General features: G+C 38.4%; 1 protein-coding gene and 1 non-coding gene across 2 annotated transcripts; one reads left to right on the top strand and one right to left on the bottom strand.

The window, feature by feature from the left end:
- Positions 1–7,077: 7,077 nt before the first annotated feature.
- LOC120870296 (placental prolactin-related protein 3-like) lies at positions 7,078–19,129 on the bottom strand. The gene is made up of 5 exons (XM_040249910.1): positions 19,075–19,129; positions 12,440–12,621; positions 9,827–9,934; positions 7,894–8,073; positions 7,078–7,266 (listed from the first exon to the last, which is right to left on the bottom strand). The coding sequence occupies exons 1-5, from the start codon at positions 19,127–19,129 to the stop codon at positions 7,078–7,080; spliced, it is 714 nt and encodes a 237-aa protein (XP_040105844.1).
- Positions 14,604–14,710, top strand: LOC120870650. The gene has a single exon (XR_005722850.1). It is a non-coding gene; the product is annotated as a U6 spliceosomal RNA (small nuclear RNA).
- Positions 19,130–25,802: the final 6,673 nt, after the last annotated feature.

Below are 25,802 nucleotides of genomic sequence, written 5' to 3'. Positions count from 1 at the left end.
TGTTAATGTTACAAGGTTAAAACACGTTTCTGTTTCATCAGCATAAACATAACCTACATTTGAAGTTAAAGTTTTAGACCCAACATGACAGCTAAAATGCACATTTGAAAAATATGTATACTAGTTGATTTGTTTTCTTCATCCAAGATAGAATTATATTCCTTTTCAAAACTTTTCCTTACATAGCTCTGTGTACATATATGTTTATATATATAAATAAAATTCCACCTTGTCAAAGCTATGGTTTTTCCAGTAGGCAATATGGATGTAAGACCTGGACCATAAGGAAACTGAACACCAAGAATTATGGTTTTGAACTGCAGTGTTGGAGAATTCTCTTGAGAGTCCCCTGGACTGCAATGAGATCAAACTGGTCAATACTAAAGGAAATCAGCCCTGAATATTCACTAAAGGACTGATACTGAAGCTGAAGCTCCAAACATTTTTCTACCTGATGCAAAGAACTGACTCATTGGAAAAGACCCTGATGATGGGAAAGATGGATGGCAGGAGAAGGAGATGGCAGAGGATGAAATGGTTGGATGGCATCACCGACTCAATGGACATGAGTTTGAGCAAGCTCCAGGAGATGGTGGAGGACAGGGGAGCCTGATGTCCATGGGGTCTCAAGCAGTTGGATATGACTGAGTGACTGAACTTAACTGAAGTTATTAATACGTGTTATATATATAATATAATGAATATATGATCATTATACATAGGTCACATTGACAAATATAGTATTTCAGTTTCAGGTATAATTATACATAGATATATTGACATCCCATATTATTTTGGTTTCAGGTGTAAAACATAATTATTTTAACATATTTAAAAATGATCACCTCAATAAGTCTGGTGAACATCTGTCACTAGAAATAGTTACAATTTTCTTCTTGGGATGAAAACTTTTATATTCTCTTCAGTTCAGTTCAGTTCAGTTGCTCAGTCATGAACGACTCTTTGAGACCCCAAGAATCGCAGCACACGATTCATATCTATCACCAACATCCGGAGTTCACTCAGATTCACGTCCATCGAGTCAGTGATGCTATCCAGCCATCTCATCCTCAATCGTCCCCTTCTTCTCCTGCCCCCAATCCTTCCCAGCACCAAAGTCTTTTCCAATGAGTCAACTCTTCTCATGAGGTGGCCAAAGTACTGGAATTTCAGCTTTAGCACCATTCCTTCCAAAGAAATCCCAGGGCTGATCTCCTGCAGAATGAACTGGTTGGATCTCCTTGCAGTCCAAGGGACTCTCAAGAGTCTTCTCCAACACCACAGTTCAAAAGCATCAGTTCTTTGGCACTCAGCCTTCTTCACAGTCCAACTCTCACAACCATACATGACTACTGGAAAAACCATAGCTTTGACTAGACCGACCTTAGTTGGCAAAGTAATGTCTCTGCTTTTGAATATACTATCTAGGTTGGTCATAACTTTTCTTCCAAGGATTAAGCGTCTTTGAATTTCATGGCTGCAGTCACCATCTGCAGTGATTTTGGAGCCCCAAAAATTAAAGTCTGACACTGTTTCCACTGTTTCTCCATCTATTTCCCATGGAGTGATGGGACCAGATGCCATGATCTTCGTTTTCTGAATGTTGAGCTTTAAGCCAACTTTTTCACTCTCCTCTTTTACTTTCATCAAGAGGCTTTTTAGTTCCTCTTCACTTTCTGCCATAAGGGTGGTGTCATCTGCATATCTGAGGTTATTGATATTTCTCCCTGAAATCTTGATTCCAGCTTGTGTTTCTTCCAGTCTAACGTTTCTCATGATGTACTCTGCATAGAAGTTAAATAAGCAGGGTGACAATATACAGCCTTGACATATTCCTTTTCCTATTTGTAACCAGTCTGTTGTTCCATGTCCAGTTCTAACTGTTGCTTCCTGACCTGCATACAGATTTCTCAAGAGGCAGGTTAGGTGGTCTGGTATTCCCATCTCTTTCAGAATTTTCCACAGTTGATTGTGATCCACACAGTCAAGGCTTTGGCATAGTCAATAAAGCAGAAATAGATGTTTTTCTGGAACTCTCTTGCTTTTTCCATGATCCAGTGGGTGTTGGCAATTTGATCTCTGGTTCCTCTGCCTTTTCTACAACCAGCTTGAACATCAGGGAGTTCACGGTTCACGTATTGCTGAAGCGTAGCTTGGAGAATTTTGAGCATTACTTTACTAGCTTGTGAGATGAATGCAATTGTGCGGTAGTTTGAACATTCTTTGGCATTGCCTTTCTTTGGGATTGGAATGAAAACTGAGCTTTTCCAGTCCTGTGGCCACTGCTGAATTTTCCAACTTTGCTGGCATATTGAGTGCAGCATTTTCACAGCATCATCTTTCAGGATTTTAAACAGATCAACTGGAATTCCATCACCTCCACTAGCTTTGTTCATAGTGATGCTTTCTAAGGCCCACTTGACCTCACATTCCAAGATGTCTGGCTCTAGATGAGTGATCACACCATCGTGGTTATCCGGGTCGTGAAGATCCTTTTTGTACAGTTCTTCTGTGTATTCTTGCCATCTCTTCTTAATATCTTCTGCTTCTGTTAGGTCCATACCATTTCTTTCCTTTATCAAGCCCATCTTTGCATGAAATGTTCCCTTGATATCTCTAATTTTCTTGAAGAGACCTCTAGTCTTTCCCATTCTGTTGTTTTCCTCTATTTCTTTGCATTGATCACTGCAGAAGGCTTTCTTATTCAGGCAAAAGGAATGAGACACTCTTGGAGAAAGTGGACATATGATTATGGAGACCATTACCTCTAGTTTTCTTGGGTTTTAGGTTTTGTTTAGGCTGGCTCTGTAAAGGTATGGGTTGTTTCCATTTGATTTCCATTCATTCTCTATGTTTACAATGTATGTCTTATTTAAGTGTTGAAAGTGACTAGAGACTCCCTGCTTGTTATCCTGGGTAGTCCTGCTTTAGATCTGGTATTCCATAGAGTCTAGCAGAGGCTCCGTAGAATATTTATTCTATCATTTACTGCAGAACCCTAACATTTCTTGGTGATGTCTGGTACTAAGTTGATGAAATACAGGAAAATAGAGCTCAGGTGCTTTTGGATAAAATCTTAATTTATTTCCTCATTTCAATCGGACTTTTCAGTCATTTATTGACTCAACTAGTCCCATATTGTTAGATGCCATTTTTGACTCTTATGTCTGCCTCATTCCTTGTATGCGGTCAAGGTCTATTTCATTTCCTGTATCTCTCACATGCTTTGCATCTTTTCACTTGGCAGAGCCCTCTTTGATTTTTAGTGTCATAATATTCCCTGCTCTTTCTGGTCTCTTTCTTTCTCTAACAGTCCCAACAGTCACAACTCCTCAATCCATATTAAAGTTTCTCTTCTCTAATTCTGGACATTCTGCTCTCTTGGACTAAATGTTCTTGGTTTCCTGTTCCTTTGTAGAATAAAGACAAACTCTCCAAATTGGAATATATGATTCTCCATAATGCATAAAAATCCATACAAGTATTTCTCCATTCTAACCCTACTATAATATATACAGTATATCATGGAAGCATAATCATGAGAGATAAAACATGAATGGTAAAAATTGAAAATTTCTTGTGTTTTTGTCAGACTTGATTATTCACTGATACCTTATAATGTTATATGTATTAATATCTCAGTTGCCTTGATCTAAGATGTTGCAGATCCTTACTTCATAAGATGATCCTAAATGAATTGACAGATATACTGTTTTCCTATTTTTCCACATCAATATCCCATCAACCTTTCAAAACTCCATCATAAAGCCATCCCATCAGCATCACTCCTATGACACAGATGGCTCCTAGCTGTACTTCAATCCACTGTAGCCCCGAGGTGGCATCACATCTTATTCTTCACTCTACCATGTAATATAGCAGTTTGTTTGTTTATATCACCCTCTCCTTCTCCACAAATTGCGGCCCTGCTTCTGGAAAATAGAGACTTTTAAAACCTCAGTTTAAGTCCTCATTGTATCCATGACATGTGATTTACTAATCTATAAGGTCAGTGAACTTCAAAGGTTCTCCATTTGTTTGTTTCCATTGGGTAACCACTGCTACTATCCTTGATATAGCAGGGCCATTTCTTCAAGTGTAATCTTACATGGAAATCCGTAAAGGAGGGGAAAATCAATGCTTTCTGGATGGTAAGGGAGTGATTGTTAAATCTTATCCAAATATACCGTCTTTGGCTATTCCTGACTGACTCTATAGACTCTCTATGGCTCTCTTCAATATTGTCTGAAATCTACAGTATTCGCTTTATATGTCACAGCCAAGCAAGGAGAGCACTTTCAATGTCACCACCTCTGTGCTTGATGTAAAGTCCTAAATTCATGCTTGAAATAAATTTTATAAGAGACAAATACCTGAAGATTTGTGTGGTCTATTGTAGAGTATATGTTTCCTCCAATTGCATTGTCCCATAATTGCCAAATTTTCACTCTAATAAACACCATCCTCTCTGCTGGAAATATCTAGACATTGAAGGAAAGAAAGTTAAGCAAGTAACAAAATAGAATTAGATGTTTTGGACAGTAAATTACTTAGAAAGTGCTTACAGGGTTTTTTCATGATCTTTTATCTTTTTGAAGAAGAAAGTGAAAATACAAGAATGCTGACACTTTACATGCATGAAGGAGCCAAAGGAGGGTTTGATAGATTGCTTCAGGGCAGAGTATTCTGTCATGTTCTGAAAGGTTTGGGTCATCCCAGGTAGAGGCAGGGGCAGGACTCAGGCCAGAATAACCCTGGCTATGAGGGAAGAGGTTGGTTTTGCTGGACAGTATTTCCTGTATGTGGGTGAAAGGTGACTTTGCCTAAAAGAAGATAATTTGGCTGAATTCTGCCCTGAAGTGTTACCAGTCTTTGTTCATCTCTAGAACTATGGCCTTTAGTAACAACAAAAGAATACTCCTAATATAAAGGAGAATTTCGAAGAAAAGAGAAAATGGAAATAAAAGGGAATATGAAATATCTGCTCTTAGGATATTTTAAAAAGCATATATATTTGGGTACTTGAAAATAAAGTGTTCTAACATCTTTTCATCCTTCACTACACAAGTCCTTGACTCACTTTTCCTTTGCTGCTTTTCCTTCCTTCTGTCTTTCACTTCTTTCTCTCTTATTCATCCTCCTTTCCCTTCTACCTTCTGATTTCCCATTTACTGTTTACCAGGAATTACTGCTAGAGCCCTAAAGACGCTGCAAAACCAACCCAGCAAAATCACTGATTTCTTAGGAGATCCAGTCAAGAAGTTGGCCCTCATCCTACATTGTTTGGAGGCTGTTGAACAAGCTGAGCAACACTAATTCAGTCACATTGCTCCAGTCTCAGTAGAGACTCAGTCTACTTGGAGAATTTTATAATTCAGGGACCTAGTAAGGCATGTTTGTAAACCAAATAATTACTGACAAGGATAGTTACTCTAAAAGGAAGAGAAAATGGTATCTCACTTCTCAGATAAATGTGTTTTTGAATCCAGCTTCCTGATCTACTCAGTGTCTATGTGACCACTTGGACAATTGTCCAGAATCCACAGCAGTAGACAGACGCACACCAGTATTTCTGCCATTCAATTATTTGGAGTGTTTATCATACATGGATATCCTGTGGGTCAGCTAGTAGGTAGCTGACTGTGGGCTACTTAATTTTCTCCAGATGGTGCTTGCAGAGTGAGGGAAACAGAGAGGCTCTGGTGACTACTGCAGGTGGGGAGCTGTGGGTTCCAGAACATTTCCCCTGATTAAAAAGGAAACTATAAAATTGGGGATCCCCAACTTGTGAAAGTCCTGGAAAATCACAAGGATACCCCTCAAGGGAAACACTTGTCAGTCAGGGGGAATTTCAGATCAGTCCACCTGTACCAAGAGAAGGCTACAACAGCGCCATGTAAGTCAGTGATGTCAGAACTTTCCCATCTCGTTACCATCTACCCTGTTCCAACATGGCCCAAAGAATGAAGATCCAGAGAGGGAGAGAGAAGGAACTTTGCAGAAATGGACACATCTGCACTTCCTGGTAGGTCCCTTGAGCTTCAGCGGGGAAGAGGGAAACATTGAATAGGCTGAATATGAGATGGAGCTGACACTTGACTGACCTGGACTTGGGAAACCCAGAGTGATGGAATGCGTGGAATGGGTGCAAGGTGATGCAGGAAATAAGGATGCAGTGGAGTGTGGGTGACGACAGCCCCTGGAGGAGGATGAGCCAGTTCACATTTCTATCTGCTATGGTCTCAGCCTTTGTGTCCCCCAGAAATTTCATATGATGAAATCCTGATTCCCATGGTTATGGTAGCCCTAGGTGGTGCTTTTGTGAGGTGATGGAGTTTGTGAGGTGATGAGGAGGTGGAGCCTCTTCAGTGAGATGAGTGCTTTTATATATAAGAGACACACAGAGCTCCCAAGCCCTCCCCTGTGCAAGGATATAGTAAGAAGTGTGTGACCAAAAAGGACCCTGCATGACCATACTGTGGAAATCCATTTCCATTGTTTTTAAGTCTGTGATCTTTTGTTATAGCAACCCAGAAGGACTAAGACAGCATCCTAACAATCTTTAGACAGTTCAGTAAACCTCATGCTATTTATACAAAGCTGCAAAGCACTTATCTTGTCTGGTGTAACAATGTGGTAGTTGGCTGACAGTTCGTGGGTGGCTTTCATAAAGAATCTTGAGAATTCAGTCTTCTTGGTGGCATGACCAGAACCATGAACAATTGTCTAAATCTTTGATTCTAGTAACTTGACCAGAATAATTGTCTGTGATTCTTAAGTAATCTCTTAATGGTCTTCTTTGTAATGCCAGGTTCTGCTATTTGTGACTAATTTTAATAGGAGCTTCATTCTCTCAATTGTAAGGGTCAATTTTCTTTTGAGTTTATATTAAATGAAGATAAGAAATGTTAAGAAATTACCCTCTTAGATTTTGACATCTCTACAGAGTCTGTGTTTATTTTTTTAAGAGGAGACCCATTTCACAGAGCATGCATTAAAAAGCCATAAATTTCAAAGAAGCTTGCTACGGGATATATCATCATGACCACCTCAGAGCTGAATGGGATGGCTGTGGATTTAGCACGTGTTGGTGACTCGGCATGCCAGGATCTTGATGTACATGTCAACATTACGTGAATCCCTATACAGGCACTTGAACATCTTATAAAATGCAGAATGTCGCACATATTCATCTCTGGACGCCCAGGACGCTATTGACCAGTAAATGTGAGCCTCTTGCATCATCCGCCTTACTGGATAAATAACCTAAATACCCAAATGATAATGACTTGTTATGTGTTTTATTAGTATTTGCTTATCTTTTTTGCTTCTAATTATCAAATTAAGATTTGGAGAAGACATACTAATATAAAACTCTCTAGATAGGGATTTTGGAGCCAGCCTATGAGAAAACTATTAGGAATCTAAAATGTAGAAACATACTCAAGACTAGTTTTATCTTTCTCTTTTCTTCCTCCCCACTCATCCTTTGATTTGAGGAGAACAGAGAAAGAAGACAATTGGAACTTCAATAGTATATGTCCTGGGTTACTTTGAAGAAAATGCTGATCTTGAAAATTCTGTTCTCTAGTTCTCTTACTCTTGAAAATATTTCAACCACCTGTGCCCAGGAAGAGGCAAGCTTTTGGTGGACTTGTGTGCAATGCAGAGAAGGCTGCCCATGTCAAAAATTGCAGTGAAATTCTGATTCCTTTGCAGTAGAATCTATCACTATCAATGCCTAGGCGCCTGCTTTATGTAGTTGCAGTCTAGAATATAGAAGTCATGAATCTTTTTCTTACAAAATAAGATATTTGAAAACACCATACACATTACAGAGGTCACCTCTTTCATTCATGAATAAAGCAAGAAAGCCCTCTGCAGCATGCTCACCTGGCTGAATTGCCTCTCTATGAATTCTTGAAGTTCTAGTAGATTTTTCACACTCTCTCTGGCACTTGATACGATAGTATCTGAGACTTCTTTCATACTCCGCAGGTCCATGACTAGATGATACAGAGGTCTATTCCAGGAGTACAGTAACATGAGTATCCACTTACTAAGGTCTTCATTCTAAGCAACCAGAAGAAACAGTCTCATTAAAATAATCATAATTCAGCAGTTTTGGTAACATGTGATCTTTGCTCAGAGCAGCTGACCTAAAAAACCCTTGGTTATTCCTATATGTATGCAGAGATTTTTGAAGGTAGTAAATGTTGCAAAAGTATAAAAGGTAAGCTGTTAGTTCACACTTTGCTGAAATATTAAAAATCTAGGTTACTTTAGGAACTGACTCCTCTGATGCGTTCTAATTTATAACATGAAGAAATTTCCTTTTTCCTCTGAAATTCTACCACCACTCAGTGAGTTCTTTTGTGTTTGTATATTTGCGAGAGAGAATCTCAGTATTTACGGCAAGTCAGTACGTGCCTGCAGTGCCTGACCCAGGAAAGAGGGATTCCACCTGTGCCCACATCATTGTCACCCAGTGATTCATTCATATTAATGAATCAGGTGAGTCCTTTGTATTGATTTTTGATCGGTAATTGTTTTATGATATTACAACAAAGAGACAAGGAAGAAGACATGGCATTCCTAAACAGGTTTCTCTCCTCAGCTAATCCCAACACCAGACCCCTGCTGATATCAGAACAGTCTGTTTTGTTGACATGTGTCTGGGCAGAAAATGGCACAGCGTTGTCTTTAGTAACAGCATCAGTGGGATTCACAATGGAGGGATTCCCCCCTAGTTCTCTACAACTAGCAGAATTGAGCCTGAAAATCCCGGGGACTGAAGATCTCTAGTTAATATGCTTGATTTCTTTACAGCCATGAACTGTATTACTGGTAAAAAACAGAAAACTGAGTAGGATTAAATATAGTAATGCACATAAAGTGGTTAGTAAAGTGTATGGCCATGTAGCAACTCTCAATAAACTTCAAATTTAAGTTTATTGAACAATCTTCTTTTTCCTCTTTGACTTTTTTCCTTTACTTGATCATCCTCACTATTAATGAGTTTAACAGAGGAAAAGAATGCTGGTATCGTTAAGAAAGTTGTAAAGACAGAAAATAGTATTTTAAGGGGGGATGCATGTGAAAATATTTTAAATAATGTTAGGATGAAGGATAATGCAGGAAATCAGAAAGGAGAGATTATAATGGTGAAAATTTGGAGCGGCCATAAATGATTGAGGCTTGATATGTAAACTGTATTGTTCTCAGAACAGAGGCAATTCTTGTGGCCATGAAAAGCAAAGCAATGTTTTATAGGCCATTTTGGGGGAGACTTACAAATTAAGAATAAAAGGTGACAGAAGAGTCATTGAGAATGACGAATGAAGGAGGTGTCAGAGAAGTAGAAGCAGAATCAGGAGAGCCTTGAAAGGCAGATGTGGTGGTTCAGGTGGTGCAGTATAGGTCTCCCACGTAGGAGTCACTAGTAACAGGGAGTACTCAAAACTGGGGTGTGTTTCTTACATATTCATGAATTTTGCAATCTTATATTTTACACATGGAAGTTCCCATTCATTTCCTGTTTTTGTACAGTATAATAGCTGCAATCCTGTCTCTAATGCTTTGGTTGAACTAAAGTTGTCTGTATGGACAATTTAGATCTGTTATTTATCTTGCTGTTACAGATCTTTAGTCATCCCTTGATTTCACTCATGCTTCATCAAGGGCATACTATAATTTCTCTTCAGTTGTTTACGGTTCCTCCACCTTTTTCTGCATGTACAGTTAGCATTATCTCTAATATTATGAAGCCTGGTAAGCTATATACTGTCTCATTTGACCTAGTGAAAAACCCAGGTGAAAGACTCACGTTCATCTTTAAGGCTTTTTCTCTTTCTTGGGGAGTATGGAGGGGATTGGTGTGGCAGCTCTTGGTAGCATTGATAGTGTACGGTAGGTTCTGGCCATATTTTTCATCCTGAAAGTGATCAGGCAGTTAGTTAGGGTTGTTGGGCATTCGGTAGATGAACCCATTACCAGAACATTAACATGTTTAACAGTCTTGTATATTTTTTAATGAGAGGGCATCACAAAATTTGAAAGTCATTCTTTTCCTACTTTTTCAATACATTATCTCTATAAAAATGATTTTTCATATAACTTTTCTAAGTTCAACCTTTTCCCTTCTATATTTTATTATCTTTTTTTTTTTTAATTTTTTGGATTTGAAGAAAATACAGTCTTTTGTACCAATACTTGGTGCTTCCCAGGTGACGTAGTGGTAAAGAACATTCCTGCCAATGCAGGAGATATAAGAAGACTCAGGTTTGACCCTAGGTGAGGAGCATCCCTTGCAAGAGGGTATAGCAGCATACCCAGTATTCTTGCCTGGCCAATCCTATGGACAGAGGAGCATGTTGGGCTACAGTCAGTAGGGTTGCAAAGAATTGGACACAACTGAAGTGACTTAGAATGCATGCATGCACCTATATTTAACCATTTAGTCTTTTGTTTACTGTGGGTTAGAGCCAGTATATTCCCTTATAAGGAGTTATACAGTTGTGACTCTGACTTATCTCTGAATCCACCCACCAAAAACCTTAGTGTTCATCCCAGGTGCAGAATGCAATGTTGTTTATGGTGACAAAGTGTTATGGCAGAAAAACATGGCACAAAGTTATAGGAAATACTAACCAATGGACTGAGAATAATAAGAGTAGAAAAATCTAGCTAACACATTGATAGAGGAAAAACTAATCTTTAGCAAAAGTTATGCATATTTCAAGAGATTCCTTGAAAGAGTTGGAAAAAAATGGACAGTCAAAAATGGAGGATGAAACAAAAACTAGTGAGTAAAAAGAACTACGTGAATTTAATAGAAACCTTTAGCACCACTTTTTATTAGCTGTCTCTCTACTGTGTGCGCCTTGATAGACCTAAAAGAATTAACATACAACTTTCAAATACTTTCCTCAGAAAAATAATAATTGTTTCCAATTGAAAACTCCCTTTCTACTGTAGCTCTAAAGCTATTCACTGCAAATCTTAAAACAAGAAATTGTAGCATTAAAAAAACTAACATTTTGATTTTGTGACCAGGATTCAGCTTTGTTTAACATGTTCCATCCACATAGTTCACTGCCGAGCAGTTCTCATTTATTGGCTATTTACTCTGAGCCTGGAGTAGAAAGCCCAGAGAGACATTGAAGGACCAGAAAATCAGCATGCTTCCTTTTCCCCGGTCCCACCTAAAAGTGCCCTGTGTCAGGTAGTATTGTGGACTGAATGTGTGTTCTTCAAGTTCATTGTTAGAGCCCTAACTGCCAGAGTACTGTGTTTTGAAATGGACCCTAGCCCACCAGACTCCTCTGTCCTTGGGATTTCTCAGGCAAGAATACTGGAGTGGCTTGCCATTCCCTTCTCCAGGGAATCTTCCAGACCCAGGGATAGAACCCAGGTCTCTCACATTGAAGGCAGATTCTTTACCTTCTGACCACCAGCGAAGCCCATTAAGGTTAAATGAGCTCTTAGGGTGGAACACTGAACCAATATGTTTAGTGTCTTCATGAAGCGAAACACCAGAGAATTACCTCTGTGTCTCTGTGTCTCTGTGTCTTTTCTTCTCTTTCTCTTCCCCACTGCCCACCCTGTGTGAGGACGAATGGAGAAGCCAGCCTGGGAGGAAAGAGTTCTGACCAGAACCTCACCTTGCTGGCACCCTGATCTGGGACTTCTAGCCTCCAGAACTGTGAGGAAATAAATTTCTGTTGTTTATTCCACTGAGTCTATTGTATTCTTTTATGGCATTCTTTTATTTTTGATATTTTGTTTATTTATTTTTGGCTGTGCTGAGTCTCCATTGCTGCTTTTCTCTATCTGGGGAGAGCAGGGGCTACTCTCTGGTTGCCATGCACAGGCTTCTCATCGCAGTACCTTCTCTTACGGCCAAGCACAGACTCCAAGGCAGGCAGGCTTCAGTAGTAGTTGTGGCTCCCTGACTCTAGAGTTCAGGCTCAGTAGTTGCAGTGCCTGGGCTTAGCTGCTCTTTGGTAAGTGGGATCTTCCCTGATCAGGGATCAAACCTGGGTCTCCTGCACTGGCAGGCTGATTCTTTACCACTGAGCTACAAGAGAAGCCCCCTTTTATGGCATTCTTGATGACAAATACAAAATCATTTATTTTAAAAATTTACAAAAGAAAATGAATGAAAGGAAATTGAAAAAGTTATTGCACTTCTTAGGAATCCTTGAGATTTCACAAAACTGATCCTGTTTTCGATTTCCACATCTTATGAACTGATGGCTTCTTTGACCTAGAGACTGTGTTAATCGAAGTTTGGCTGATGAAGCCTTCTTGTTGAAATGAGAGTATAGCCCAGTCATTTATGCAAGGGTTCCATCTGCAAGCATGGAGGGCTACAGACCATAGGGTCGCAAGAGTCAGACATGACTTAGCAACTAACCACCACCACCACAGTACTTACAAACTCATGGAACATTATGGTGGAATGCTTAAAGATGTTGGATGACAGCCTGGAGGCATTGAGAAACAGGTCTGTAAAGGATTCCAGGGGGATGTCAAACACGTCAGGACAGCAGGACCGGCATGAGTTGCCTTGGCACAAGAGCATATTTGGCATGATCAGCAGCAGGAGCAGGCAGGACCCTGTTTAATTAAAAACACGACCCATTCTGAGATGATCTAGTCACCTGATCAAACCATCCAGTGGAGGGAAGGCTTCTCTTTCCCTGTTGCTATGAGCAGGAGTTGGTACTATAGTAGCTGGGGTGGGAAGGAGCGTATTCTGTGTCAATTTAAATGGATGATGATATTTGCACAGATAGATAGTTGGAGAAGTAGGTTACTCCCTGTAATTTTATATTGCTCCCAGAAGTGCTTCTGTGCTCTGTAAACATTTGGAACTTAATTCTGAGCCAGAGTGTTTAGGCCATTTTTTTAAGACGGTTTAGTGCTGGGACTCTGCAGACTCTGGCAAGAGGGCCCTCTAGCAGTTTGTAATTGTTTCACTCTACATTGACTAATGCTTGCACTTTAGTCAGTGAAATGATAAGAAAAGTCCAGTTGATCTGTGTGGTTTACCATCACAGTGGGGTAAGAGTAAACACATGACTGACTGATTGCTACTTTTGAGTACAAAGAGAATACTAAGAGAAAAAAGATACTGTACCTTGGATCTGCTCACTCACCTTAGTAACCGATGCATGTTTTTGATACTTTCCCAAAAGCTTTAAAACATGTTAAAATTTGTGTTTCACAAGAACCCTGTGAGATAGCCTTAATCTTCACTATGATCATCAAGTTATGTTAATGAAGATTCAATGACTTGGAGAGGGCAAGTGATTTTCCCCAGGCCCTATTATTAGCAGATGCAGGTGACTGGGCACCAATACACTCATCTGTTCACGTCCTGATGTCACATCACACATGCCTGTGGCTCTCAGTCTGCATGTGTGTAACCAGGACCACATCCGGAGCTGTGATGACTCTGCTTAAAGAGAAAAATATTTTGCCTTTGACTGCAAAACAAAGTGACCCTAGAGCATTGGTTTTATCCACTTGTTCCGCTCTGTCTATAAAACACTCACTGTTACAGTCTCTGACAATTATCAGTGTGGGGGCCTGGTTCTCCTGGCTAGCCTTTCTTCTAGGCATCTTGATAGCTCTTCTACTTTTATGCATCTTTAATCCTCTCGTTACATTTGTTTCTTTGAGAAAATAGCAAATAAATCTCTAAATGGTAATACAAGACTATTACCTGGTCAGCACCCAAGACAACGTCATTGGCTCTGCAAACAAGGCCTGCCTCTTCCTGACTTTGACATTTTAGGGACAAAATTTATCTGTCTGTTCAGGAGTACATCCTGACAACCCATGAGGCTTAGTTTTTGAACCATTTCCAAGCATCTCCTCTTTGATAATAAAACTAGACTTCATGTTTCCATGATGTGTTGTAATATTTCAGAAATTATTCCTGGCATTACCTTTGGCCAAGGAAAGCATAAAATCGTAGACTCTTGCAAGTATGATTTTAATATTACTTTTCCTGTGAGTGTTTTGTACACAAGCAGAATTTAAGACTGAAGTGAGTAAGAATTGAGTATGAACAAGAGAACTGAAAATAGAGATTTTATCCTCCTGAATGAGACCTGAACATGATTCTTTTTCCAATTTACCAGAAGAGTCATAATTTAATTAAGGATAAGATATCAGCATTTACTAGGTTTTCTCTGCTCTTAGTTAGTTTAAAGGGGCATGGTATTTAAGAATAAAATCGTTAGTTAAAATTAGGTGATGAAAATAAAAGAAGTGGTTCTCAAAGGAAGACATATAAGTTGGAGAAATTTCGGACTATATCTCTCATCAACTAAAGACCTTATTGTGACAGGAAAGGAGAATAATAGCTTGTATAACATAGACGTATTTGTGTGCATATATTTCTGTGCATGTATACATGTGTTATGCATAAAAATATGCTTAATTCCTTCATGGAACTTTGAGCCTTATAAAATTTGACTTTATAAGAGCTGGTAAATATAGCAGAATACCCAAATTCCTAATGTAATTGATCATTTATTGGTAGATGACTAACTATATGATTTGTTTTTCTGTTAAAATGTTATTCGTGCGTTTGCTTTGGTAGCACATATACAAAAAAATTGGAATAATACTGAGAAGATTAGCATGGCCCCTGCCCAAGGATGACACACAAATTTGTGAAGTCTTCCATATTTTTCTCCAACAACTTCGAGGGGTAGGACGGGAAGGATGGTGGGAAGGAGGTTCAAGAGCGAGGGGACATAGGTATACCTATGGCTGATTCATGTTGATGTTTGGCCGAAAGCAGTACAGTATTGTAAAGCAATTCCCCTTGAATTAAACATCAATAAATTCAATTATTAAAACTGTTATAGGGTATCTTATAACAGGTTCAGATATCCATTGTATGACTAAAGAGGATCTGACTGGAAACTGATGGTGTCAATTTTCATTGGTTAGTGATTCATTAACTTTATAGTTGAATGAGAAAAGTAAACTAACAAACACTACTGTCTGTGATTCAGTCTCATAGCAAGCTATAATCCTTGTCTGTGTTTGCGTTTAGGTGGTACAGTGCCCAAACTTTGAAACTGAGGCTGTTCCCAGAAGCGCACAGTTGTGAGTCCTGCCCAGGGTGTTTGTTCCTGATGCTGGAGGCTTCTGTTCGCTGGTCTACTAAGGCTGAAATTTTCTCTCCTGAGCATTCTCTGGGTCTATCATGTGCACAAGTCTTTATATTTTGGTTTTCTAATTTGATTCTCTTATTCCTTTAATCAGACTACCAAGTCCCTTTACGATTTATTTTTCAGACCCTTTTGGCTTTGATCTTTCTGATGCTCATTCGTGTATTTGTTTCCATGTCTACCTCTCTGAGTAGTTTCAGCATCTACATAAACCCCACCCTATTTTCTTACTGTCTGGATTTTGGCGTTTAGCATCAGCATATTTTATGAACTTCATTTTCCTTCTGGTGCAGTTTCTGGTATACAGCTTAAGCTGGTTGGCTCCCATCTGGCTTTGTCGTGTTGTCTCCAAAATTAGAGAAATCTGCTTTCTTTTTAGGCAGTACTGCCGCTTGTTTTGATACCATTGCTAATTTTCTATGTTTTCACTTTCTGCCTCATAAGCTTTTTCTTTCTCAATCTACTGTAACATGAGTACCATGTGCCTCTATGTTGGTATTACTATTTTAAATAAATATCAACCTAGTATATCAGAGAATTAAAGGGAATAAAATTACAAGTGTTAGTAATAATACATTCCCCCAAATTATAATCCAGCAATGCTCCCAGTTTTAACTGACTTTCTATCCATGTATTGTTGTGGTCCCCTACTCATTTTTCCTTACTAGGTGTTTCAATTTTGAAATAGAATGTAGAAAACAATGGAGTGGAAAATTCTGAAAATCACCTTGGATTTTAGATGCCTCAAGGTTAAGTATGTAATTATTAGTGTTTTTTTTTAATTTGTAGAGTATTCTTAGCACATATACCTCAGTGTAGGGTGATTGCTATTGAGTGAAGAATGTATACTGTGAACTGCAATCACCAAACAGGTGATTGGAGATTAAGAATGCAATGCCAGGAAGACACAGGCTTCTGTTCTGGAAGGAAAACCTACAATGTCTCTCATCTACAGTCTACTCTTCAGATTTTTTCAAAACATTTGCTCTTCCTCTGCTCGTTTAATAATTTGGGTAGTTTTAATTTCTTTTCCTACTGAGTTGCGTGAGTCTCTTATATATACTTGGATAGGAAGCCCTTACCAAATATGTGATTTGCAAATTTTTTTTTTCATTCCATGGGTTGTCATTTCATTTTATTGATGGCTTTTTTTTACTATGCAGAAGGTTTTGAGTTTGATGTGGTCTCACTAGTTTTTTTGTGTGTGTGTGTTTTTTTTTTTTTTTAATTTATTTATTTTTTATTTTACTTTACAATTCTGTATTGGGTTTGCCATACATTGCTAGTTTATTTTTGCAGTTCTTGCCTTTGCTTTTGATGACTGAGTTGTTTGAGCTGCTTGTATTTTGGAAAGAAATCCTTTATCACTTGTTTTATTTGCTATTATCTTCTTCCATGCTTACCGAAACACACAGACTGGATGAATGGATAAAAAAACAAGACCCATATATATGCTGTCTACAAGAGACCCACTTCAGTCCTAGAGACACATACAGACGGAAAGTGAGAGGATGGAAAAAGATATTCCGTGCAAATGGAGAAAAAAAGAAAGCCAGGTTGGCAATTCTCATATCAAAAAAATAGACCTTAAAATCAAAACTATTATAAGACATAAAGAAGGACACCTCCAAATGATCAAGGGATCAGTCCAAGAAAAAGACATAACAATTTTAACTATTTATGTACCCTACATAAGAGCACCTCAATACATAAGGTAACCACTAACTGACATTAAAGGGGATATTGACAGTAACACAATAATAGTAGGCATGTTAACACTGCACCTATACCAATGGACAGGTCATCAAAATAGAAAAGTAATAAGGAAACATAAGCCTAAAAGTAAATGTTAGAGCAAACAGACCTAACTGATATCTCAGCACATTCCATCCAAATGCAGAAGAACACAATTTCTTCTCAAGTGCACATGGAACATTTTCCTCATCTTGGGTCACTAATCAAACCTCAGTAAATTTAAGGAAGTTGAAATTATTTCAAGCATTTTCTCTGACCCAAATACTATAAGACTAGATATCGATAATAGGAAAAAATAAAATTAAAAAACACAAACACATGGTGATTGAACAACACATTTCTAAATAATGAAAAGGTTACTGAAGAAATAAGGGAAATCAAAACATTCCTAGAAACAAAGAACAATGAAAATATGATGATCTAAAACCTATAGGATGCAACAAAAGCAATTCTAAGAAGGAAGTTTATAGTAATGGAAATCCTATCTTAAGAAACACATAAATAGACAACCCAACTTTACATATCTTTAACTCTTTTTAAATTTCTCTTATCAAAGTCTTAAAGGTTTTCTATAAAATTTTTCAACACCTTGCTTAAGGTTATTTCTAAGTGGTTTATCCTTTTTTGGTGCAATAGTAAATGGGATTGTTTTCTTTATTCCACTTTCTATTGTTCATTGTTGATATATAGGTAGGCAACTGAGTTTTGTATATTGAAATACAGTAAATATAATGTATGCTACATCTTTAAAGAATAGACATTTTCCCACAAATAAGACATATAGATGATCAAAAGGTATATGACAAGATGCTCAGCATCAGTAATAATCAAACAAAGTGCAGATCAAAAGCACAAGAGATATCACATCATACCTGTTTGAAAGGCTAATACCAACAATGTAAGAAATGACAAATGTTATTGAGGATGTGGAGAAAAGGAGTGCTTATGCACTGTTGGTAGGGAGGTATACTGGTGCAACTCCCACAGAAACATACTGTGGAGTTTCCTCAAGAAATTTAAAAGAGAACAGTTATGTGATCCATTATCCCACTTCTGGATATATAGTCAAGGAAATGAAATCATTGTCTCAAAGAGAGATCTGTATTCCCATGCTCATTGCAGCATTATTCACAGTAGCCTTGGTATAGAAACAATTTTTCAACAGGTGAATGGATTAAAACAATGTGATGTGACATATATAGGTAAATATTATTTCGCCATTAGGAAAAGAAATTCTTCCATTTGTGGCAACATGGATGAAACTGGAGGGCATCACGCTAAGTGAACTAAGTCAGAGAAAGACAAATACCATAGGATCTCAAGTATAAGGAGTTTCCAAAAAAAAAAAAAAAAGATGGAACTCAGAGTAGAAAAGCGATTGCCAAAGACTGGAGGGTAGGACAAATAGGGAGATTTTTAAAGGTTAAATATTTTCATGTATAAAAAATTAATAAGCTCTGAGGATCTAAGTTTGAGCATCATGATCTAATCATAAGATCTAATCATGAGACTGAACAAGCTCTGGGAGTTGGTTATGGACAGGGAAGCCTGTGTGGCCACAGTCCATGGGGTCACAAAGAGTGGGACACCAGTGAATGACTGACTGAACTGAACAGAGTGGAACTTACCTGTGTTCTCCTCAAAAAGCAAAACTTAAATATATGTGGTGATAGCAGTGTTACTTAATAGAAAAGAAAACTCGTTCCTAATACAGGCACAAATGGGGGTGGACAAGATGACGGAGGGGTAGGTGGAAGTGGGGTACACCTCTCTCCACGGATGCACCAAGAACATCCAAAGACGCAGCACTTCCCACAGAAGACCAGGTGAGCACTGGCAGGACAACCTGACTACTGAGAAGGAATATCCAGATCCATACAGAACTCAGTAGGACAAAGGAAAGAAGGGACAAGGAGGAAGGGGAAAGGAGGAGCAGAGCAAGTGGGACCAGCCTGCACCTGGGGGAGAAGAAGCTGAAGCGCAGGGGAGAGATCCCTGCGTCCATGGCCGTCCACTGGGACGGGGGAGGCATTTGAAGCTGTTGGGAAGTGAACTCACTAATCTCTGACAGTCTGAACAGAGTGAGAACCACATAGACAAGCCATGCTGCAGCCTTTCATACCTCGGACAGTGTTGTAAGTCCACTGGTGTCCACGGAAGCTGGGAGCTGGAGCCATGGGGATTGTGGAATGATCCCAGGGAGAGGACTCCTGTTGACCGTGGGGAGTCAGCCTGATGGGATGGGATGGGATAGAGGAAATGTGCTGCATGGAATGCTTCTTAAGGAAAACTATCAGGCCATAAAAGTCGGGATCCACTGCCTGTGGAGTAGCGCTATCTCTTTCTCAATGCTGGTACCTGCAGGTTGAGCAATAGAGAAAGACTTCAGTGAGGGTGGTCCTTGAGAACCTGATGCACTAAGCAATGGAGAATTTTGAATGTCTATATACCCAACCCTACCCTATGCTCTCTCTACATTTTGGGGTTTAGCATTGTAATGTTTTTATGAACTTAAATTTCTTCTGGTAGAGTTTCTGGTTTACAAATTAAGCTAACTCCTGACAGCTGGCTCATTCTTGCTGTTTTAAGAAACTTTGAGAACCTTCCTTTCTCTCAAGGCAATACTGCCCTTTCCTTTACTACCATTGCCAACTTCCCATACTTTGACTTCTTGCCTAATATATTCTGTCTTTCTCTATTCACTATAACTTTAGTAGTATGTGTCCCTATGTTGGTATTAATATTTATAATTAATTATTATCCTGATGCCATCGAGAACCAAAAGGACTACAGTTACAACAGTAGTAATAAGTTACCCCAAAATTAGAATCCATTAATGCTTTCATTTAAAACTGACTTTCTATCTATATATTATTGAGGTCTCTTAACTCATTTTCCTTACTAGGTAGCTCAATTTTGAAATGAAACATAGAAAACAATGGAGTGGTAAACTCTGGAAATTACCTTCCTTTTGATATGCCTCATTAGTAAGTATGCAAATATTAGTTGTTGTTGTTTTTCCCCTAATGGGGCTGTTCTTAGTACATATTATAGCTCACTGTGGGATGATTGCTATTGACTGAAGAACGTATGCTGTGAACTGTAATTGTCAAACAAGTGAGTGGAGATGAAGAAAGTAATGCCAGGAAGGCACAGGCTTTTGTTGTTGTAGAAGAAAAACCTTGCTGTGTCTCTCATCTACAGGCTAATGTTCAGATTTAGTGAAACTGTTACTTTTCTTATGCTCCATTAAAAATTTGGATTATTTTTGGTTTTTTACACTTGAGTTGTATGTGTCATGTATTTTTGGATATTAAGCCCTTATCAAATATATGATTTGAAAATATCTTCTGTCAATCTGTAAATTTCCATTTGATTTTGTTGATGTTTCTTTGTTTGGAGTTTGATGTCATCCCACTTGTATGTTTTTGCAGTTGTTGCCTTTGCTTTTGGTGTGAAACCCAAAAACTCATTGCAAAGACTGATGGCAAGAATATTACCTTGATGTTTTCTTCTAGGGGTTTAATCACTTAAAGTCTTTTGTTCAACTTTTTAATCCCTTTTTAGCTGATTTTTGTGCATGGTAAAAGACAAGGGTACAGTTTCATTTTTTCATAGGACTCTCCAGTTTCCCCAGGGCCATTTTTGAAAAGCTTATCCTTTCCCCACTGGATATTCCTGGCTCCTTTTTCATAAGCTAACCGACAATATATGGGTGTGCAATTCTTGCTAGCTTCTCTGTTCTGCTCTATTGATCTATGTGTCTGTTTTCCTGCCAGAAGCAAATCATTCTGTTTTGATTACTATAGCTTTCTAATACAATTTAAATCAGCAAACCTAGTCTCAAACTTTGTTTTTCTTTCCCAAGATCACTTGACTCTTTGGTGTTTTGTGATTTCATACAGCAAAATAGACCAAGAAGAGATGGGAAAAGTACACAGAAGAACTATACAAAAAAATATCTTAATTACCCAGATAATCACAATGGTGTAGTTTCTCCCTCAGAGCCAGACATTCTGCAATGTGAAATCAAGTGGGCCTTAAGAAGCACAGCTGCCCATAAAGCTAGTGGAGGTGATAGAATGCCAGCAAAGCTACTTAAAATCCTCAAAGATGATGCTATTAAAGTGCTCCACTCAATGTGTCAGAAAATTTGGAAAAGCCAGCAGTGGCTAGAAGACAGGAAGAGGTCAATGCTCATCCCAATTCCCAAGATGGGCAGTACTAAAGAATGTTCAAGCCACTGAACATTTGAACTCATCTCCCATGCTAGTAAGGTTATGCTCAATTCCTCCAATCTAGGCTTCAGCATTATATGAACCTAGAACTTCCAGATGTTCAATCTGCATTTAGAAAATTCAGGGGAACCAGAGATCAAATTGCCAACAGTTGCTGGAACATAGAGAAAGCAAGGGAATTCCAGAAAAACATCTCCTTCATTGACCTCACCGAACTGTGTGGATCACAACAAAGTGGAAAATTCTTAAGGAGATGGGAATACCAGGACAACGTTACCTGTCTTCTGAGAAACCTGTATGCAATTCAAAAAGCATAATGTTAGAGGCAGAGAAGGAACAATAAACTGGTTCAAAATTAGTGAAGGAGTCCGTCAAGGCTGAATATTGTCACCCTGCTGATTTAACTTATATGCAGTGCATGTCATGCGAAATGCTGGACTGGATGAATCCTAAAGGCTAGAATCAAGATTGCTGGGAGAAATATCAACAACCTCAGATATGTGAAAGATATCATTCTAATGGCAGAAAGTGAAGAGGAACTAAAAAGTCTCTTGATGAGGGTGAAAGAGAGTGAAAAAGCTGGCTTAAAATTCAATATCAAAAAAACTAAGATCATGGCATCTGATCCCGTCACTTACATGGCAAATGGAAGGGGAAAAGTTGAAAGCAGTGACAGATTTCCTCTTCTTGGGCTCTAAAATCACTGTGGATGGTGACTGCAGACATGAAATTAGAAGATGATTGCTTCTTGGCAGAAAAGCTGTGACAAACCTAGACAGTGTGTTAAAAGCAAAAACATCACTTTGCCGACAGAGGTCTGTATAATCAAGGCTAGGCTCTTTCCAGTAGTCATGTGCACATGTAAGAGCTAGACAGACAGTAAAGAAGGCAGAGTGCTGAAGAACTGATGTTTTCAAACTGTGGTGCTGTAGAAAACTCTTGAGAGTCCCTGGGCACCAAGGAGATCGAACCAGTCAACCTTAAAGGAAATCAACCCCATCTACTCTTCAGAATGACTGATGCTGAAGCTGAAGGTCCAATACTTTGGCCACCTAATGTGAACAGCTGACTCATTGGAAAAGACCCTGATTCTGGGAAAGATTGAGGCAGAAGAAAAAGAGGGTGACAGAGGATGAGATGATTGTATGGCATCAGCAATTCAATGGGCATAAACTTGGGCAAATTCTAGGAGATGGTAAGGGACAGGGAAGACTGGCATCTTGCAGTCTGTGGAGTCACAAAGAGTCAGACATGACCAGGCAACTGAACAACAACAGTTTTATACAAGTTGTAGAAGTTTCTTTTTTCTGTTTTGTAAAAAATGCCTCGGAATTTTGAAAGAGACTGCAGTGAATATGTAAATAGCTTTGGGTAGTATGGATGTATTAACAATATTAATTCTTCTAGCCCAAAAATATGAAATATGTTTCCTTTTGTGTCTTTTAAACATTTCTTTCATGTGTGCCTTGAATGTTTTCATACATAGATCTTTCAACACCTTGCTTAAATATATTTCTAAGTATTTTATATTTTGATGCAATTGTAAATGGATTATTTGTATTTCTGTAATTTGTTGTGGTGTATGGAAAGGTAACTGAGTTTTATATATTCAAATACAGTATACAAAATGCATGCTATTTTTTACAGAATAAACAATTCCCCCCCCCCAAATAACATACAGACGAAAAGAATGCCCAAGAAATATATGACAAGATGCTCAATATCACTATCAGTGAAGTGCAAATCAAAAGTACAACATATACCACCTCATTCTTGTTTAAATGGCTTTTACCAAAAAGTAAGAAGTAAGTGTGGTTGAGGATGTCTAGAAAATGGAGGTCTTAATGGATTATTGGTAAGAATGTTTATTGGTGCAAATCCCATGGAATACCTTCTGGAAGTTTCTCACAAAATCCACAAAGAACTGTTATGTGCCCATTAATCCCACTTCTGTATATATGTTTATTTCTGCATATATTCAAAGGAAATGAAATGATCATCTCAAAAAGAAATCTGCCCTCCCATGTTCATTGCATCAATATTCACAGTAGCCTGGAAACAACCTCTTATGGGAACAATCTAAGTATCTGTTAGCAGGTAAAGAGATTACAACAATGCGATGTGATATATATATGTGTGTGTGTGTGTGTATGTGTGTGTCTCTGTGTGTGTGTGAATCATATTTAGCCATTAAAAAAAAATCCGCCATTTGTGGTAGCATGGATGAACTTGGAGGGCCTAATGCTAAGTGAAACATGTTACAGAAAAACAGTTACTCTATGATCTCAATTGAAAGGAATCTAAAAAGAAAGAAAAAATGGAACTCAGAAACAGCATAGGTAAGTGATTGCTAAGGCTTGGAGAGTGGGGGAAATAGGGACGGGTTTGTAAAAGGTTATACATTTTAACATATGTAAATTATAAAGTCTGAGGTGACTATAACTGATAAAATTGTGTTGTATAATTGATGCTGTCTAAGAGAGTGGAACTTACCTGTGTTCTCTTCAAAAAATAAAAGGTAAACATGTCAGATGACAGGAATGTGACTTATTAATAAACACGGAAAATCTTTTCTAATACATATGTAAATGAGGGTCAGCACTACGGCAGAGGGGTAGGTGGAAATGGCAAGTATACTGGAGTGGGTTGCCATATCCTCCTCCAAGGAGCTTCCCGACCTAGGGATTGAGCCATCTCCTGTGTCTCCTGCATTGCAGGCAGATTCTTCAGCGGCTGAGCCATCAGGGAAGTCCTAACAAAACTACCATATGTCCTAGAAATTCTACTCTTGGGCATATACCCTGAGAAGACCATAATTCATAAAGACACGTGTACCCAAAATTCATTGCAACAGTGTTTACAATAGCCAGGACATGGAAGCAATCTAGATGTACATTGAGAGAGGCATGGATAAAGAAGGTGTGATACACCTATACAAGGGAATTTTAATTAACCTTAAAAAGAAGTGAATTTGGGTCACTTGAGCTGAGGTGGATGAACCTACAGCCTGTTATGTAGAGTGAAGTAAGTCAGAAAGAGAAAACCAAATATTGTATATTAATATATATATGGAATCTGGAAAAATGGCACTGATTAACCTATTTTCAGGGCAGGAAGAGAGACACAGACAGAGAAGAGATTTGTGGATACAATGGGGGAAGGAGAGGGCAGGTTGAATTGAGAGGGTAGCGTTGACACATGGTATATTACCAAATGTAAAATATTAATAGATAGCTAGTGTGAAGTGGTTGTGGGACACAGGAAGCTTACCCTGTGCTCTGTGACAACCTAGAGAAGTGGGATGGGGTGCGTGGTGGGGGGATTCAAGAGGGAGGGGATACGTGTATACTTATGGCTGATTCACATCGTTGTACAGCAGAAACCAACACATTGTAAAGCAATTATACTCCAATAAAAAGTAAATTTAAAATATAATATATACATATATCAAATTATCATGTTATATACTTTAAATATCTTTCAGTCTTATTTGCCAATTCTGTCTCAAAAATACTCTGCTTGCTAGTCACTATTCATGACATTTGATTTATATATGTCAGTGTCTACATAGGAAAAAGAAAAACTTTGTAGTATCTGCTGAGAAAGGCAAAATGGAGACTTTTTTGATGCTTAAATATCACTTAAGCAAAAGGATTAATAATTAAGTAGTTCTCAGTGGACGAATAGCCCCTCAGCCTCTGGCCTCACTTTTAACTGGACCCTCTTCTCCTTTTCTAGTGCTTTGGTAAGTTCCTTATCTTTGAGGGCAAATTTAACAAGTTAGCTTCCATACAAATGTTATAACTGGGTGCTTAGTCCCCAGAGGTGACAAAGTCCCTTATACTTGAACCTGCCTGTGTGAAATAAAAGCCTCCCAGTATCATTCGTGTTTTTAAGGAGATCCAAGAGACTGAGGGAGAGGTTTTGTTTTCCAAGCTGGATCCTCTTGTCAGCACTAGATTGGTGGTGTAAGAAATTTTTCAGCAGCAGTGGCTGTCTTATGCTTGCACACATATGCCCATCACAAACACACACACACACACAAAACACACCCCACATAATAAATGACTGGCATGAAAGGAAAGTCAGGTTCCCATTTTCCAGTGACTGAAGATAAAAAATTTAGACTTATCTTGTTGCCCTAATTCTCTTCTTTTCAGAGGAAAATATGAATAAAAAACATGAAAATCCCACACAAAATCTTCAAATCAGAAGAGAATTTTAATGTTCCTCCTTCATTATCTTAAAATAAAAATATTCAACAAATATAAATACGAATACATCAATACATTCATACAGATATGCATACAGGGTAGCTGAAGGATCATCTAACCAGGATGTCATTAACTTCGGTGTGCAAGGTCTCTGAGAGTGTTATGATGACCAGTCACTGAAGGTTTGACATTTTTCATGGGGCTGAAATATATTTTTTCTTCCGGACACTTCAGATCATAAAGCCTTTGTGGGGCTACAGGGAAAACCAAGAAACTTGCTCTTGTTTTGCTATCACTACCTCTGATTTTTTAACCTCTGGGGGTGTCTTATCAATAGAAGTCTCATCTGAAATGGCTGCTGTTAAAATGAACATGTGTTGCATTTGAAAAGATATTTT

Source organism: Oryx dammah, unplaced genomic scaffold, assembly GCF_014754425.2.
Source record: "Oryx dammah isolate SB20612 unplaced genomic scaffold, SCBI_Odam_1.1 HiC_scaffold_11, whole genome shotgun sequence".
NCBI lineage: Eukaryota > Metazoa > Chordata > Mammalia > Artiodactyla > Bovidae > Oryx > Oryx dammah.
Note: the sequence above shows the minus strand (reverse complement) of the source record. Positions and strands in the feature narration are given on the sequence as shown.